Source organism: Portunus trituberculatus, chromosome 21, assembly GCF_017591435.1.
Source record: "Portunus trituberculatus isolate SZX2019 chromosome 21, ASM1759143v1, whole genome shotgun sequence".
NCBI classification, from domain to species: domain Eukaryota; kingdom Metazoa; phylum Arthropoda; class Malacostraca; order Decapoda; family Portunidae; genus Portunus; species Portunus trituberculatus.
The window spans coordinates 15,872,778-15,892,108 of NC_059275.1; the positions used below are offsets into that span (position 1 = coordinate 15,872,778).

At 41.5% G+C, this 19,331-nt stretch overlaps 1 protein-coding gene across 1 annotated transcript in view; it reads left to right on the plus strand.

Annotated features, from left to right (window-relative positions):
* The window catches only part of LOC123506872 (helicase SRCAP-like), a 21,444-nt gene continuing 2,113 nt past the window's right edge, over positions 1–19,331 (plus strand). Inside the window, exons 1-7 of the mRNA XM_045259236.1 lie at positions 1–118; positions 264–332; positions 9,639–9,743; positions 12,335–14,625; positions 15,422–15,715; positions 16,257–17,097; positions 18,994–19,175. Of these exons, the coding sequence (XP_045115171.1) occupies positions 31–118; positions 264–332; positions 9,639–9,743; positions 12,335–14,625; positions 15,422–15,715; positions 16,257–17,097; positions 18,994–19,175 (3,870 nt within the window). The 5' untranslated portion in view covers positions 1–30. The remainder of the gene's footprint in view (positions 119–263; positions 333–9,638; positions 9,744–12,334; positions 14,626–15,421; positions 15,716–16,256; positions 17,098–18,993; positions 19,176–19,331) is intronic.

Below are 19,331 nucleotides of genomic sequence, written 5' to 3' on the forward strand. Positions count from 1 at the left end.
TGTAATGACGTCACATTGGAAAAAGTGAAGATGGCTGCCTTGGATGACAGCCTTACACATTTCGAGGGGCAAAAATGGTCCTTATGGGCCGAAAGACTTGGCTTGAGTAGTCCCGCAAGTGAGTGTGATTGTTTAAAGGTCCGGCGGTGGTGCTAAAGCCGCCCAATAACGCCTGGGAACCCCAATTAAGGCGGTGGAAAGTGAGAGCTCGCACGTGAAATCTGGGTTTGTTGTCCTAATTTTAATGTTGTTATTCCTCCCAGGTGACTCTGAGGATGAGGAAAGCACGAAATCCGGGCGGGAACCAACGACGACTCGGCTTAAGAAAGAAGGTAAGGGTGTGTCAGGGGTAGGGAGAGGCGGGAGAGTTGGGAGAGTAGCGGCGGGGAGCGAGGCGCGGGCGGGGGAGAGCGAGGGAGAGTCGCGGCGGGCGGCTGTAAACAACACAATACTCACCGTGTTTACCTCACCACTCCCACCCACTACCACACCCCTCACACCTGCTCTGCCCATCCCGCCCCCCTCACACCTGGCCAGACCTAACCTAACCCAAACTACACTCATATCAGATGTATTATTATTGTTTTTTTTTTTTTTTTTACATGGGGTCTTGTCTTTTTCTTCCTTGTCCTTGTCTCGGCTCTCCCTCTCTACCCTCCCCTCCCCTTCTCACCTGATCTGGCTTAACCTAACTCAGAATATGATCATGTTAGATGTAGTAGTATTTTCTTTATTACTTTGGTTCTTCTTTTTTTTTTTTTTTCCCTTGGCTCTGTGTTGGTCCCCCTTTTGGCTCACCTGGCCTCACCTGGTTTCCCTTCTCCTGGTTTAAATTTACCTAACTGAAATTGACTTTACATGACTGTTTTTTTGTTTTCTTTCATGCATTAGGACTTGGGAGTCTTGTTTTGTTCTTCTTTTCCTTGTCATTTTTCTCCACCACTCAGCTAACCTAATTTTTCATTAATATATTGTACCTAATTCAATCTGACCGAAATTATGTTCGTATGACTGTTTTTCTTATTGCTTTTGTTCTTTTTTTCTCATTTCCTCCTCGTCATTCATACACTTAACCTAACCTCACCTAACTCTTCCTTACGTTACCTAGTCTTACTCACCTAACCTTACCTAACTTAATCTATCCTATCTTGACCTACCTTAACCTTGCCTCACCTATCTTGACCTATCCTAACCTTGCCTTGACCTGCCTTAACATGACCTGACTCAACCTTGCCAAATGATGCTCATATGAAGGATTATGCTCTGAATGACCTTATATTTCAGCATTTTGTTCTTCTTTCCTTCTTCTTACATTGGTTTTCCACTCATTCTTTCTTTAAATTCTTGTTTCCATATTAAAGTCTGTGAAACATTTTGGATTCATTAGTTTTTTGGTGTTAGGCTTATCTTGTGATTGATTTTTCTCTCTACCTTTTTTCTATAAGCTTATAAATTTTTACTACCATGTTTGTTTAAAATTTGTGTTTGGATTGAACAGTTTTTCGATGCGAGTTAGCTGTGATGAATACTCTCTCTCTCTCTCTCTCTCTCTCTCTCTCTCTCTCTCTCTCTCTCTCTCTCTCTCTCTCTCTCTCTCTCTCTCTCTCTCAAGCTGGGAAAAGAAGAATAGAGAATAAATGGATGTGTTTTGTGTTGACAGAATCTTGTGGTGTCCGAGAAATGTTGTGTTGTCTCGTTCTTGACTTGTGTTTCATCAATTTGTATCTTTATTATTCTGTTTTGTGTTTCTGCCTTATCATCTTTGTCTCTTTTTAATAATATTTGTTAATGTTTTGGTGGTCATTTGCTTTGTTTTCCCTTTTGTGTTGTTCTGTTGTGGTTTTGGGAGTTATTTGGCTTCTGATGTTGCTGGTTTTGTTTGTCTAACATTGGAGGAGTTAGCTCTCGATTTGTTTGATTATTTTTTCAAGTTGATAATAAGTTTTGCTCTTTTTCTATCACTTGTTAATGTTTGGTGGTCCTTTGCTTTGTTTATCATTTTGTGTTCTTCTGTTGTGCCTTTTGGGTTAGTTGGCCTCTGGTGTTGCTGCTGGTTTTGTTTGTCGAGTGTTGGAGTTTGTGTTCGATTATTTAATCAAGTTGTTTTTTGTTTCGTGTTGTTCTTTTGTGCTTTCTGGGTTAGTTGGCTTTTGGTGTTGCTACTGTATTTGTTTGTCAAGTGTTGGAGTTTGTGTTTTGTTATTTATTCAAGTTGTTATTCATTTTCGCTCTTTTCCTGTCGCCTGTTAATAATTGATGCTGATTTGTTTTGTTTTCCATTTTGTGTTTTTTTGTTGTGCTTTTTTGGGTTATTTGGCCACTGGTGTTGCTGCTGGTTTTGTTTGTCGAGTGTTGGAGTTTGTTTTGTTCGATTATTTATTCAGATTGTTATTCGGTCATCATCTTTTCTTGTTAACGATTGGTGCTTTTTGTGTATGTGTTAATTTGATGTTGCTGTTGTTGATCTGGTCTCTTGAATGTTGGTGGGGGATTGTACAGTAAGTCCTCGTTTTACACTAGTTTAGTATACGATAAATTCGCAGATACGATAATTGACAATTACTACCATTTTTTCAATTTACGATAAAAAAAAATTGCACTTATGATATTTGATTGTGATTGTGGCGCTGCACTGCGACCAAGTCGGACCAACAACAAACCAGTCACTTTCGCACCAGCACGACGAATAACAGTGAAACTGTGCTCGGTGATTTACTTACATTATTCTCTGCATTTAGGACCAATTCCTGTCCAAAATGTCACTGAAACGTAATTTGGATCTTGGTGAAAAAGTGGGTAAGGGTGAACGAGCCAGGAAAAGTTTAATGTTGGAAATGAAGCTTGATATAGTCAAGAGAAAAGAACTTGGGGAAGGCTCATCAGTTATAATCCGTTCCCTGAATTTACCACAGTTGCTACTGTTTTGAGGAATGCTTCAAGTGTTAAGGAGGCAGCAGCTAATGCTTCAAGCCTGCAGGTAAAATTGCTGACAAAACATCGGGAACCCATTATGGATCGGATGGAGGGTTTACTTGAAATTTGGATAGACAGCCAAACACGCCAGCTTGCCCCACTCTTGTTGAGCCTCATTTCAGAAAAGGCCCTGTCTATTATTGAAACCTTGAAGGTTGAGATGGATGTTTGTTTACTTTTTTCGATTGACTTTCATACTGAGCTGGAATGTATTCCTATCTAATACATGTTAAAATGGGTTTGGTTTACACTAATTTTGATTTACAATAGCTTTTTGAGGAACGCATTTCTAGTGTAAAACGAGGACTTACTGTATTCTTTTCAGTTTTGAGTTTAGGTGTGGTGGTTGTTTGCCTTGCTTACTACTGCCAGTTTGTGTTGTTTGTGTGTTACTTTGCTCCTGTTTTTGGTGGTTTGTCAGTCAAGTGTTTCAAATTAGCATGGGATTTTTTGTTCTTTAGTTTTGAGTTTAAATATTGTGGTTATTTGTTTTTGTTTACTGCTGCGAGTTTGTGTTGTTTGTGTGTTACTTGACTCCTGCTTTTGGTGGTTTTATCAGTCAAGTGTTTCAAATTAGCATGGGATTTTTTGTTCTTCAATTTTGAGTTTAAGTATGGTGGTTGTTTGTTTTGTTTACTGCTGCAAGTTTGTGTTGTTTGTGTGTTATTTGCTTCCTTGTTTGTCTTTTGCTTATTGAATATCGGAGTTTGATTTCTTTTCCTTCAGTTGTGAGTTTAGGTGAGGAAGTTGTTTTCCTAGTTTACTGCTGTGAGTCCTGCTGGCATTTTCAAAGTCTTTGGTGGTTGTCTTGGCTTTTAATAGGTAAACATTTTGTCCATTAGTCTCATTTTTCATCATTGGTCGTCACACCTTGCTGAGTTATCACATTTGTTTCATTGCTCGTCACAAGAGTGGAGTGGACCTGAGTACTCAGCAGGCAAATTCTTTCAAGTGATTATATATTTAGTGTAAAATAAAGACCAATTTTTGTTTGTTTGTGGTTCTGTGTTGTCTTATGAGTTTGTGTGTGCCTGCTGAGAGGGCGTGTCTGCGTGAGGTTATGAGGCCTTCATTCAGTGCATGGATGTGGTTGTAGTGATGTTTTTTGGTACTGAAAAGACCTTTTTAATTAATTAATTAATTTTTTTTTTTTTGTGTGTGTAATTTTGTGAAGAAAGGTTTGTCAGTTCAGAAAGGTATGTTTGTGACAGTAATCTTTGTTTAATTCACTTTTGTTTCCATTTTTATCTTTTAATTTTTATTATATTTTTTCTTAATAGAAGTGATGTAATATGCCTTTTTGAAGACCAGCTTGTGTGTAAGTTAATGATTCTATTTTTGTGAAGCAACTCTTTTTTTTTCTGGAAGGTGTGTCTGTGTAAGGTTAGGTGTCCTTCATTTTATGTGCTTTATTATCATGTACAGTTAGGCTGGCGGTGTCTTTGTTGTCATTGTCAGGTTTTTTTAGTGATCATGTTTTTTTATGTGATTCTGTGAAGTAAGACTCTAGGAGGTGGATGATTAGGATTATTTGACTTTTACTTTGCTTGTTTTGTCTTTATTTTGTTTGTTTTGTTATGTTATGGTGATGTTCTGAATCATGTGGACCAGGTTTTTATTAGTGTGTGTTTTTGCTTGATTGGTTTGAAGACTTGCTAGGAAGGCGTGTCCATGGAAGATTAAGTGGCGTACATGTTGCTTGTTTTTTGTCTCCATGCTCTCTTCATCATTCTCATATTGTTTGATTTGTATTGTTTTTTCTTATCATTCTTCAACAGTTCTAGTTTCATTGTATCCCAGGCATTCAGCTCTTCAAATCTGGCGTTCCTGTGAGGTCAAAACATGTCTGTGTGAGGTGAAGTGGCATTCTTTTTTGTTTGTTCTGTTATCACACACAGTTGGCTTTGCAGTTTTTCTATTAAGACAGGTTTTTGTAAGTTTCCATTGTTTTGTTTGGTTTTGTGAAGTAAGACTCACTAGGAAGACACATTCATGACAGATTAGGTTCAAGTAGTGTTTGGTTTTCTTGTTTTGCTTCAATTTTGTTTATTCTTTTATCAGGTGTAGTTACTGTGATGGTCTTTTGTTATGAAGACTTGTGTGTTTGTAAGAGTTCATGGTGTTTGCTTGATTTAAGATTCATTAAGGTGATTCAGTGGTATTTTGTTCATTTTGGCTTTACACTTTCTGTTTATCATTCCCATATTCTTTAAATTATGCTTTTTGTTATTTGTATGCATCTGTGCTTTCTCTCTTTGTTCTTGAAATCTTGTGTCTTTGTGAAGTAAGAACAAGTCTGTGAGGTGAAGTGACACCTTTTTGCTTGCTCTATTATGACACAGTATGATAGTTTCTCCATTATTAAGACCTGTTTTTTTTTTTTTTTTTTTCTTGTTTTACTTTGTGAAGTAATACTCGTTAAAAAGCTACGTCCACAGCTGATTAGGTTTAAGTAGCCTTTCCTTTACTCATTTAAGCTTTTCTTACTCTGTTCATCATTCTCATATTGATTAAATTTCATCTTCTGTCATTCCTTTTCAATTTTATTTTTTCACTTTTCCTACATGTTCACTTGTTGAAATCCAGTAACGATGCTTTCATTTTGGTCTCACATACAGCTGTAGTAATGACTTTCCCTTGTTTTCTGCTTATTCCGTGTCTACTGTAATTGAGATTTCGTTTGTTTCAATAAGCTCAGTTCTTGGAATTAGTTGCTTGTGAGGTTATGAAGCTTTTAATTTGCTCTTGTACAGTTAAAAGTGTCATTCTCTCTCTCTCTCTCTCTCTCTCTCTCTCTCTCTCTCTCTCTCTCTCTCTCTCTCTCTCTCTCTCTCTCTCTCTCTCTCTCTCTCTCTTTCCAGTTTTCTCATTTAAAAGATTATAGTTTCTGTCATACCTGTCTCCTTCCCATACACTCGGTTCCTGAAATTTGGTGTCTGTGTCTTATGAGGCTTTCATTTTACTCTCACAAACAATTAAGGTACCATTTCTCTCTCCATCTATTCAGCATTCCCAGATAGTGCAGTGAATGGGAGGTTTATGTGTAGGTAAGATGTAAATGCTCAGAATGAATTAGCGACCAAAATCTGCATTGTGATAAAAGTATCAGATATTGAGATATGAGAGAAGACTATGGGATTAGCAGATTAGATAGTGACAAACAGGAATAGGGTCAGCTATCTCTCAAGGTAATGTTTATTGACTTCCAGTGCCACATGAAATTTGCTGTTTATGAAAAATGGTGTAATGAGTAAGATGAGGTGAATGTTTAGTCTGCTTGTGACAGTGAGTTCTGAAATTAGTTAGTGTCATTTTTTCTTTTTTTGTTTTGTTTCATGATGTTTCTTATTTGTAAAGATTGTATCTGATATTTTACCATGATGAGGTTTATTTGCAGGTCAATAGTTTGTTCTTATTAGGTGTAAGTCACAGAGTTAGGATTATCACAAGCATGTCACTTTTGTTAGATGTACTGTTACACTTTCCTTCTCATTCATGAAGTAATATCAAGCTAAGTTTTTTATACACTGTCAGTTGAAGTGAAGTTGAAATCCTTAAATGAACAAGGCAGAACTTTGATTATCCTCCTCCTTTGTCTTGGTAATTCACTCACCCCACATAATGCTTTTTATTAGCATTTCAAGTCTGCTGCCAACCCAAGCTAGATTCTACTGCACAGGACACACTTAACCCCTTCAGTACTAGGATATATTTTGACCATGAGTTTTGAGTATTATTAGATTTTATTTGCATCATGAAGGCTCTATGAAACTCAGAAGATTAGTGGTCGGAGTCTTCACTATTTTAATAACCACATAAGTTTCTATAACTGTATGAAATCACCATATAGTCAGCAGAATAGATATAAAAGGAGTTAAGTAGGTTAGTCCAGGAGAACATCCATTGTGTTATATGTCAGTCAGAGAACAACAGCCAGTATGGAGAGCAGAAGAGAGAGAATACAAAGAGTCTAGTGTATAGTAGTTGTGGCATGAAATTATCAGAAGAGGCTACTTAGGTGAACAGCAGAGTTTCCATTGTGTAAGACTACAATTAGGGAACAATAGCCAGTGTGGAGAGCTGAAGAGATAGAAAGCTGAGTCCCTAGTGTAAGCAAACCAAGCTAGTAGTTATGTCACAGACTTGACAAGACTATTTAAGAGAACAGCAGTGTCCTTTTTGTTGTTCTGTTAACATAGAACATCTGGCAGAGAGAACAGAAGAGATGGAAAACAGTCAAACAAATAACAAAACCAAGCACATAGTTATAGCACAGAATAGACACAAAGCTATAGAGAATAAAAACATCTATATACTGTAAGCAGAGAGCATCTGGGTAGGAAGAGCGAGGCAGACTGAGGCAGACAGATTGTGAAGAGTCCTTAACATATTGTCAGTCTGAGCTATTAGTGGCACAATGGAATAGACTCAAGGTTATAAGGGAGGAGGAGAGCACCATTGCACACCCTAGAGAGGAGCCAACATGAAGGAGGGCAAGGCAGGAAGGTGAAGAGCAGGTCGTAGCCTTGGCCTAAACTTGAAAGTGTAATGTAGGTCAACGTGGCACTAAGTTTGAGTGGGAAAGTGTGTAAGTGTGTGAGTGTGTGAATGTGTTAGTGCTGAATGATTGTACATGTGGTCACACATTAAGCATAGTTACGAGACCATTGTGTTTTATTAAGTGGTATTATTATAGTTTCTTTTTAGGTGCATTGTTGTGAAAGTTATGCATCCACATGCTTTCAGTGAAGTTTGCTTGTTAAAGTTAGGGATGGATGTGAGCAACAGTAGTCAGTTGTGTGAGAGATGCTTGTGGCTGTGTAGAGGAGAGTGAGAGTGATGGAAGTGTGGAGGGAAGGATTGGCATGTCTGGTGTGGGAGTGGGAAGGGTTGTTGAGTGAAGCAGATAGTGAAAGTAGTGACTACCTAAGATGGTTTGCTCACCTGCAGAGAAGAGGTGAGAGTAGATGATGAAGGATTGGTAGAGGCTGTGGGTGGAAGAAGATGGCTGTTTAAGACAAGAAGATAAAGTGGTGGAGTTTTTACAGAGGGAAGTGGACTGGAGTGTTGGATGGAACTTATCAACAAGGGGAAGTAGAGGCTTATCCGCCATGGCCACACCTTTGTAGGGATTTCATAGGGCAGGTGTTAGAGCAAACAAAGTGATATATAGGTGTCTTTCAATTGAGGTAGTATGGTTTTAGTTACTGTGAAATGAACATTGTACAACAGTATCTATGGAATTGTGTTCAGAAACATTGATTGAAATTGAAAGTTCGGTTGATTTATATTTTTTCATGCCATATATATATTTAGTATTCTTAGTTTTTGAGACACTTATTTATGAATGGGGGATTACACATTTATACAAGACAAACAAGATTAGTCTACTTATAACTGAAAATTCACAAATAAAATAGTCATAGATTTCCTTTTAGCTGTGTAGTGTTAATCCCTTCAATACTGGGACACATTTTTACCTTGAGATTTGTGTATGATTACACCATTTTATTGACATTAGGAATGGTCTATGAAGGCCAAAAGATTAATGGCCATAGTCTTTATTATTTTAATCCACCACATGAGCTTCTGAAGCTGTAAAAAATCACCAAATAGAAACCAGAAGGAATATGGAAATGTGTCATGGTACTGAAAAGGCTAAGCATCATGACAAGTACAATAGTCAAGGATTGTGTGATGGTGTGCTTGTGTGCAGATTACCCCCTCCCCCCGCCTTGTGTCTTATCAACTGCTACATTGCTGTGAGAATCCACATTACTTATCATTGGCTATGCTGATATGTATCCCTCCCCACCCTTCATTCTAGTCACCTTATCAGCAGCAGTGTTGGAATGAGGATTACATCTTTCCTTACTATCAGCTGCACTGTTATGAGGGGAGCAGCATTCCTTCCCTACATGTACCATTGTATATGTTAATGTTTGCATCATCACTCCTTATCATATGCTGTGGTGGAATGAAGGTCCTCTATCTCCTTATCATTTGCTATAGTGAACTCTTACTCTGTGAACTTTAGTGTTTTCCTGTGTTTGGTATTAATGTTATCAGTTCATCCTTTGTTGCTATCATCCTGTATGTTCACATTTTATCTTCTTTACAGAATTAACACTTCATATAGAAAGTCTTGATATACAGATTGTGAGGTGCCATGTGTTATGGGGATTACTTGCTATAATATGGGAAAATCTATGAATGTGATTTTTATTTCCTTACAACTGTTACATCACTTACTTTAATGTATATTATTGTAGATTTTTTTTTATTTATGCATAGTCTTGAACTAGCAATTCACCATTAACAGAACGCATACTCTTGTAAACTTTTTATATCAGGTAGCGCAATACATACTCATGGAAACTTCCCCTCTCTTTGACTCATTATAATGCTCACCTGGGGTCATATATACAAACACTTCTATGCTTCACCTCCACTTATTTAAGAGGATTTATTTAAGTTTACACTAGTTTTTTAAGGTGTTTTTACTGTTCTAGAGCCAGAGTGACAAGATTTCTACATTATCAACTGGAAAAACTCTCTTGAAAATCCTGCTAATCATATCTGTGGCCTTGAGAAACAGTTATAGTAAGAGAGTAAAACATTTCTAAATACAGAACCTGGACTTACCTTTTGCCTTCACTTTTCAGAGATGCCGATCTATGGTTACTGTCCGCGCTGGGAAGACTTCTACCTTGTGGTCTGTGATGTTTGTGGACACGCCATAAAGCCTCAGGCACTTAAGCAGCATATAGGTAAAATTTGAGGCTAATCTTGACATCTCTTGTAAGGTAATTATTGGAGGCTCTCTTTCCAAGGCTGATATTCTGTTTTACGTTGCCTCATTTAATTTTTTTTGTAACTGGCCTTTTCAATTTTGTGGTCGAGCGAATGAGAGATGAAGACCGAGTGTTGAGTTTCTCTTTTCCTCCTGATTTTCCCGCCTGTGTGATCCGTATGAGGTTTTGAGGAGTGAGTTTGGATTTCTTTATTATATAGCTATGTTTCCCATTTCATAAGTTGTAAATGTCCTACATGAAAGTTGTGCCTGGATGTGTGCATGTAGGTGACATTTTCATGTTGAGTCTGGTAATGTAGGGACTTCAGTGTGTGTTTTAGGCTCTATGCTTTTAATTTCAGTGAATTTCTTTAATGATTCTCTTTGTATTTACATGGTGGAGATCTTCTGTAGAGTTGGATGATTGAAACACACACACACACACACACACACACACACACACACACACACACACACACACACACACACACACACACACACACACACACACACACACACACACACACACACACACACACCTCTGCTCAGACATTTCCTCATGTTTCAACTTCTAAACCACTCTTGTGAATTATCTTTTAATTTCTGACTATACTGCTCTCATCTCTGTTTTGGGACTGGCACTTGAGTGGGCTTTTTATTCTCTATTTATTTATTGCAGTTTTGTTGCCTTAGGCCAGTGTCCCTTCTACACAAAAAGAATAAATTGATGAATAGAAGAAGAAAAATGAAAGAAAGAAACAATCCGTCAGTGTCTGCATACAGTTCATTGTGATAACCATCCATGGCACAGCATATTCATAGTCACTTGTGATGGCCAATGTGATAACACTGGGGAAGGGTGTTGTTGTGATCGGAACATGTGAATAGCCGCAGTGTGCTTGCAGGTGTGAGTGTCATGTGTGCTGTGTGATGTGTGATCTCCCTGTTTGTGAAGTGAGGCATGGACTAAGAGTATTGGAGGAGTTAACACATATGCTACTTCCAAAATCCTTCATTTGTAGGCACTACTCTAGCTATCACAGACTAGGGAAGCCAGACTTAAAGGTGAGAGTGAAAGCATGTTTTTAAGAATCAGATGATGGTTTAATCAAGAAATAGAGCAGATTGTGAGATCCTTCAGTATATGATGTAGGATGAGGTAATGCTTATGCAAGGTAAGCAGGTGGAGATGGGTCACCTGATGGATGTGTTCAGGAATTAGTACAGCTCGTGTGATCTCTCTATTTGTGTTGTGGTTGAATGGGAAAGAAAGGAGAGACTAAGGAGGAAGTAAAGTTCATGCAAAATTAACAAGTTGAGATAGATCAAGCAATTCGCACAAATAAATGAAGTCACCACATCCACATAAAGAATTAAGCCAATGTTCTTAGCTGATACAATAATAAGCTTGGCATAGATGTGGCTATGTCAGTATTTGCCCCTATCGTGACCAGCTGATAGTTGTTGAATGCATACAACACCATTCATAGAAAGACAGCCACATCTATGACCTTTGGGGTGTAAGTCATAACCACACCTGCAAAATACACAGGTGGCAATTCAGTCTGACTGATATGAACAGGTGGCCAGTAGTGTGTGTGTGTGTGTGTGTGTGTGTGTGTGTGTGTGTGTGTGTGTGTGATGAAAAGATAACAAAGGCTGGCTTGCTGTCATATTCTGTCTACTTTATTACCTTATCTTTCTTTCTTCACACATTTCTCAAAATTACTCTTTCTTGTCTTTCCTTTTTTTTTTTTTTTTTTTTACATTCTAAGTTTTGTAAAGGGAAAAGTCATTAGTCACTGATATCTACAGATGAAGCTCATTATTTTTCAATAGATGAGTTATCCTCAGTAATAAGAGTTATGCCACAGTTGAATCCTGATAGTTGAGCGGCTTCACAGAGCATGTTTCCTTTTAACTGTGAATTCTCAAAATATATTGAATCAGTTAATTTTATCTCAAAATCTTTACAGAACTAGAAACATTTGGTAATAGACATTCTACTGCAATTGAAAGCAGCTTATTTGGGTAATTTCTATTTTCTGAAAGTGGATAAATGGTGTGGTAATTATGGTGTGACAGGACTGAAAGTGTGTTGGAAGTGAAGGAGTGAGGGACAGAGTGGAACACGAGCCAGTGCTTCAAGACAATCCACGGATGTTATACTGGATTGTAAACAAGGATGGTTTTTGTAAATTTGTTTATCTGAGAAAGAAAATCATGTCATCATTGAAGAGTAAGGGAAAAGATCAGCCTTTGTTGAACCTGGTCTCTGTAACACAAATTAAAAGCACTTGTTGGTTTGTGTGTCTGTGCTGGACAACTGAAATCTGAGTTGTCATCTGTAACATCCCTGTGTCTTTTGTGTCTTTGAACTGTGACTTTGAACTCATCTGTGTCACACATTGTAATACATCAAACCTCATAGAGCTGTTTGGTTCTACAGGTCCTACCTTTCAGATTAGTCTCTTTATCTGATTTATCACTACCCAGACACTACTGAAGCTCCTCCTGTTTGGCAGCAGCACCACAGAAGCCATTACTCACAGAGGACTTGTGTTTCAGAACTTCGACACGGCGGGGTGATCTCCCCTGTCAAGTTGTCCGGAGGTACTCGAGCGTCTGTATCTTCTGGCAGCAACAAAGTGGGCAAAGCTCGCAGTCGCTCCCACACCAACCCTGTGGTGAAGCTTGAGGGGCGGATTGACAGTGATACTCTCGGAGGGGGCCACTCAGCCCACATCTCTGGGGATCCAGGTACCAACGGCAGCAACAGCAATAGCAGTTGCAGCAGTGCCAGCATCAGCGTCAGCAGTGTTAGCAGCAGCAACAGAGTGGGGGGCTCAGCCGACTCGCCCGGCTGTGACCTCCTGCCTTCCCCTACTGGCCTGTCTGTGGTTTCTCTCAAGACAGAGGTGACAGTGGAAGAGGACATGGATGGAGGAATAGATCTTGTACCACCTCCCCAGTCCTTGCCTACAGCTCTGCCTCCCCCAGCCCCACCAGAGCCTCCCCACCACAGTCTGCCACACCCTCCCACACATGCAGGACCACCCTCCACCATTGGTCCTCCCAGTATAGGACCACCCAGTGTAGGGCCACCTAGCATTGGTCCACACAGTGTTGGGCCACCCAGTGTTGGGCCACCCAGTGTTGGGCCACCCAGTGTGTCCTGCCCCACTGTCCAGCACCAGGGGCTGGTGGCCATGAGTGGTCCCTCACCCACCATGGGAGGCGGCACGGTGGTGGGCATACCCTTGCTGAGCCAGAATGCATCCAGTGTTGAGGAGGAAGTCAATAAAATATCAGCCATGCTGCAGGCAGAGGCTGAGGCGCTGACAGCCTCTCAAAACCTCTTACCTGGCCCCACCATGGAGATGGACCCTGGCCTGGTGGGGTCACATGACATTGTGGAGGCACAGGGCCAGGCTGCTGGGAGTGTTACCACTGGTGGAGGGAGCCTTGGTGCCAGACAGGGCATGCTGGTCAACTCACCAGCCATGGGATCAGTGCCAGTGCCCATGAGTCACATGTCCATGGCCACACTGAACCAGATTCAGGCTGACCTCTTGGCCACCGTCAGTGAGTCTGACCTCAACGCGGTGCTCAACGCCACACCGGAGACCTCCGACCTCACACAGACAGTTCTTCCTGGCAATTCTCAGTGCTACTTAAACGAGAACGGTGGTCTGGCCTACGTTGATCAGCCGACGGCTGCCATCAACCACGGCACGTATGTGGACCACACGGCTGAGCCACCAGAGCTCAGCATAGAGAAGGTGCTGCCACAGCGCTACAACAGTGAACAGCTGTCCATGCCAGTGCTGGAGCAGATCACCAATGAAGTGCTGTCTGAAGCTGATGCGTGCGGGCACAACCTGGAAGGGGTGGCGGCAGCAGCGGCAGCAGCAGCAGACCCTCAAGGGCAGTACACCACACAATCTGACCTTATTGAAGTACCTGTTGAGTCATTTAGTTTTGATGAAATAGAAAAGATATCGTCTCAGTGCGACGAACTTACCAATGCAGTGAATTCCATTACCCAGCTGTGCCAGGGCGGGAACACTGGATTAGAGTCACAGTTAGCTGGACTCTTGCAACAGCCAGCTGCCACACCTACTCCATCTTCATCCCTAAGTGTGACTGCTGCTGCTCCCCCAACTCCCTCCCCCATCCCTGCCCCAACCACAGCCCCACACACAGTGGCCACCACCCTAGGCAATTCCAGCCAGGCCATCACTGTGGTGCTTGGAGCTGGGGCACAGGCAGCTGTCAGCACCACTGCCTCTCAGCCTTCTATATCCATGCCCACCCTGGCTGCCACCCTGAAGAACCCAGTGGTGACCGCAGGTGGATCACAGCTTGTGTCTCCTGGGCCTGCCACCTCCTCCTCCCAAGCCCACACCCCCTCTCATACCCCAACACACACCCCAGCACACACACCAACACATACCCCGAGTCAGCACACCACCACCTCATCCTCCTCATCCTCATCCTCGTCTTCATCCTCATCCTCGTCATCCTCGTCCTCCTCCTCTGGGTCTTCCGCCCTCACCCCGGCTCCTCCCACTCCCTCACCCAAAAAGTCAAGCAAAAAGAAAAAACCAGGCGAGCGGAAACTCCTGCCCCTGAAGGACCGGGAGTACGATGCTGAGGTCCACTGCGGCGTGGTGGTGGCAGAGACTGGGAAGCCTTGCACTCGCTCCCTCACCTGCAAGGCACACTCCCTTTCCCTCCGCCGTGCTGTCCCTGGACGCTCCAAAAAGTTTGATGATCTCCTGTTGGAGCACCGGGCAGCCAAGGAGGCACAGAGCAAAGCCGCCAAGCCTCCAGACTCTGCCACAGGGCTTATTCAGGTGAGTGAGGTGCTGTCTTTCACTCTGCTGCTTCTGGTGGTGCTGTGTTGCCTTCATCTCCCTTGAGTGGGACTCCTGCTTCTGTCACCATCTCTTTCTTATGTGTTGCTTCTGTTCTTCTACCTCTTCCCTGTTATAAAATCCTTGGTGTGCTGTGATGCCATTAGTGGCTGGGTTCTCTCTCTCTCTCTCTCTCTCTCTCTCTCTCTCTCTCTCTCTCTCTCTCTCTCTCTCTCTCTCTCTCTCTCTCTCTCTCTCTCTCTCTCTCTCTCTGTGGTGTATTCCACTCATTTCCTCTCTTCTGAGTGACAATAAGGGCAGAAGTGGAAAAGGGACCAAATACAATATCAACAAGTAATGTTCTCTCAATTCTGTGTGATGTACCTATGTTTTTGTAGAAGGTAAAAATGAATATGGTATAAAGAATTTATGTTATTAAAGGAGGGGAATAAATCTTCATTTTGTTGTGTTTCCCTCCTTACTCCCCTTTTTGCTACTGAACATCTGTCCCTTTGCTAATACAGTTCCACCTCTAACTTGATTTTGTAACATATCCTGTTCATGATTTTCTGGCTGGACATAGAACCCACTACTTTGAATATCCTCAGTAAGAGCTGTGAAATTTAGTTTTCTAATTGTTTTGACCCCTTGCTTTGGTTCATGTCATGGGCAGTTTCCTCCTCACACCCCACAGTGAGGAAACACCCACAGCAGACATACCTCATGAATAACTTATTATTTTTCTATGAGTTTGTTTTGTGTGCTGTGTTGGTTGGCATGATGACGTGTGTTGCAGGGCACGCCGCCGCGGGGGCCGGCCATGGCCACCACTGCTAGTGGAGGAATGGTAGGAGGGCCGGCGGCCACCTCTCCTCTCCTGGTTAAATCATTGGGGGGCAACGCGACCACTTTAGTGTCTCCGGGTGACCCTTCTCCCAACCCCCCCATACATCACCCCATGGATCCCCCCACCACCCCATCGCACCCTGCGCCCCCCTCACCTGCATATTGGCCGCCCACCTCTAGGATTCCTCCGGCCCTGGTACCTGCAGATAATTTTTATGTCCGAGAGCCGCCCAAGCCTCTTGCTGTGAGTTATCACCTTGTTTACCTAGAGTTTTGTAGCCACTAACTTGTTCCTCTTTAACGATCACCACTAATGTTCATTCTCCATTGATTGATGTCATCCATTTCTCTCATAACAATTTTGGTGTTGCCCTATTAAAACTGAGTATCAATATAGAAGTTTTTGTTGTGTTATTCGACAGAATTCTGTCCTTCATAGACTCTCAAATGTCTTTCTGTCATTTTAAAATATAAAATTTTAGATATTTTATTAGTGATTGTTGTAAAAGTCAGATTAGATCAATCAAATAACAGTAGTAGCAGTTCATAGTTATATAGTTTTTGAGCTTTGTATTTCAGCTCTGCAGTCTGCAGTTTGTCACATTGATAGTCTTAGGTGTTTCAGCTACAGCAGCAATATATACGCATTAGTATCAAAATATGATATACAGTCATTTTAGGGCAGTGTTGTTGTGCATAGGTACATACTCTATTTGTTACTAGTCTAACTTCACTCCATGGCTGCCTGATTTGAGGACCTGGCTCACACTGTCCCTAACTTGCAGACATGTACGTATAACTGCAGAAGGCTCGGTGGTTATCTGGCAACGGACCACCAAGCTGATGTGCTGCGGAGTGCATTCAGCAGTGCCCTCAAGAAACCCCACCCTGGTGCGGTGTTGGCCGATCCCGCCCTGGGCAGCACCCTGGGCTCAGGCGGGGCACAGGAACGCTTTGTGAGTGTCAAGCCCCTGCTGGCCAAGAAGCTGCTGACGGTGCCCTCAGGGTCGGGTGCCAAGGAGGGCATCAGTGTCAGCACTGGGTACAATGGACACATACATGTGGGGAACAGCATGGGCATTGTTAACAGCAATGCAGTGGCAGCAGCAGCAGCAGCAGCAGCCAACCTCAAGCGGCCGCCGACGCAAAGTGAGGCACTCAAAAACAGTGCTGCTCCGACCCCCAGTGCCAAAAATAAGAACAAGAAGGTGAAGACAAACGATGGTGCTATAAATATTGTGGGCAACGTTCTGCAGCTCGATGCCAGTGGGAACAAGAGCCACATCCCAGTGGTGATGAGTCTGCAGAACGGCCTCTCCAATAATCAGACCATAACGCTGAGTAATGTGGCCATTGCGGGCATGAGGAACTCCACCACACAGCCCATACGGATAAACCCCTCCTCTGCCGCCACCTTTGGTAGGGCAGATGCCGCGGCCACGGACTCGCGTCCCGGCAGCAGTGACGGACAGAACATATTTTTGGGGGCGGGCATCCCCAGCGGCATTGTGATATCGGACGCCCTGGCCAAGTCATTCAAAAGTGACGGTTCTGGGAGCATCCGGTTAGAACTCCACAGCAATGCATTTGGTGATGCGTCGAGATTGGTGACTAACACGGGCAAGGGTAAGAATGGTGCATGTGGTTCAGGCATTACTGTTCCTCTCTCATATCTTGCCCCTGCATAAGTTTTTTTTTTTTTATGTGTATCTGTGCGTGAGTGTGCGTGGGTGGACATGATGAGGCTAATGCTGGTGTGTAGTCATTCAATTTAGACAGTTTGGTGGCAAAATTTGTTTATTTTATTTTTTGTTTATTTATTTATTTTTTAATATACCATATCATATCTATTTATTTTGATGATATTTTAGATAATTAATTTTTTTGTTATTTAAACAGGTAATTGAATTGTGTGAATCAATTTAACTTTGCTGTCTAATTGCATTGCTGAGCAATCCTTTGGTAAAGAATAGACAATGTTTTCATCACTCAGAATTCAAAGTAAGAGTGGAAAGTACATATAGTTCAGGTTACTCAAAGACATATTGTTGGAGTGGAAGGTCTTTGTTGCATAAAGGCCTTCATAAGGGATGTGAAGGGAAACTTGGGACAAGCTTTTTGTGTGTAAATAGAGGCAATAATTTTCAAGTGAAAGTCACATGTAACCTAACTTTAGTGGCTTCAGTGCTGTGCGGGTCAATTATATGTGTCTGTTATCAGGACTGATAGGCAGTAATTGATATGGTGTGTTAACAAGGTTTCAGTCCTTTTTCCCATAAGTTACATGTGTGTACCACCTTGTAGTCAGAGAAACAGGTTGTTTTGCCAGTGATGGAATCATGCAATACTTTAGCATCAAATGAGTGTGGAAAAATATAGTGCAATACTGTTCTTTGGCAGCTATAGGAACTTTTCTGGTACTTATCTCAGGCACTCATCTTTTCTGTCAAGGGAACATTTGCTATGAAGTTAATTTAGTGATTACATGGAGACCATGTGTTGCTGTGGTTAAGTATACGTCAGTCAGGTAGCTGATGAAAATTCAGCAACTCTTAATTGACTTCTTTGTATTGGCTGTGATAAGAAACTTAAAGGTGGTTGATTTAATAAAGAATGTGATTTTGTAGCTCAGGAAAGGAAGACTTCTTGTTATGATAAACAGTTACAGAAGGAGGCGATTGTGATATGATTATTGTGCATAACCTATAGGATGTCTTACTTTGGGTTATATAATGCAATTAAGATAAAGTAGTCCTTGAACACTGTGAACATCTGTTGACAGTTTTATTTGGAACATATTAGCACCTAGATTGTTGAACCAAATGCATCCAAGAGATGCTGTGTTCTCAGACCAGTTTTATTCAGATAGTTTGCAGTTTTGACAAACTGTAGAGAAATATGGGAGATTTTTACAAGGTGACTTATTTTTGGTGCAAACTCATAGATGAAAAAAAGTTCTGAAGCATCTGGTGTGTCTCTTCACTTCACTTTTAAGTGAGTAAAGTGTGGATGATGTAGCTGTATCGTCTGTATGTATTACTGTAGGTGATTTGGATAAAGCGTAAGGTCATTGTACTTAAATTTTGCAGACAAAATACTTTTGAAAAATAATTCAAGTTTTCAGAGTATTGGTAAATTTGAAAGAATTCCTCACAAATAGAATGTTCCAGTGTAATAGAAAATTGGCATAAACTGAAGGGAAAAGCAGATTGATTTAAAAACTTAGCCACAATTTTTATTTCAAGTAGCTTCATGAAGATTCAGAAGAACAAATGTTAGTATTTGTAACTATTAATTTTTGGTTATTTTGTTCCATGGATAGAGATTTTCTGTGTATCTGTGATATCCTTATTGGGTTTAGTTCATAATCTGCCTGGTATTAGTTGTACTGGGATATTAAGTAGACAGTTGATGCTTTGTGCCTTGATTTGATGTCTGGATGATTGACACTATAAAAAGTATTATCTAAAAAAACATTATGGAGTCTTCTGTATCTTTTGATTAATTGATTTTGCTCTGCAGTGGGGAGCAGCGGTGTCACGAATCTGGTAGGCTCGGGCATTGCTGGCACAGGCGGGGGTGGCGGTGGTGGTGGTACTGTGGGCAGCGTGAGCAGCAGCAGTACAGGCGGCCTCACCTACCTCACCTCGGCTGTGGCGGGCGGGGGAGGATCCCCCGGCCTCACCCTCCATCAAGTACAACAGGTGTGTGTGTAGCGAGTGATGAGATCTCACCACTGCCCAGCTAGGAGTCTAGTTTGCCTTCTAGAAATTTATATTACCTATTTATATTGGTACCATATCTTAGTTTTCATGGTTTATGATCTGTTATGTTCCATACTATGAAAAGAGTTCTTTTAT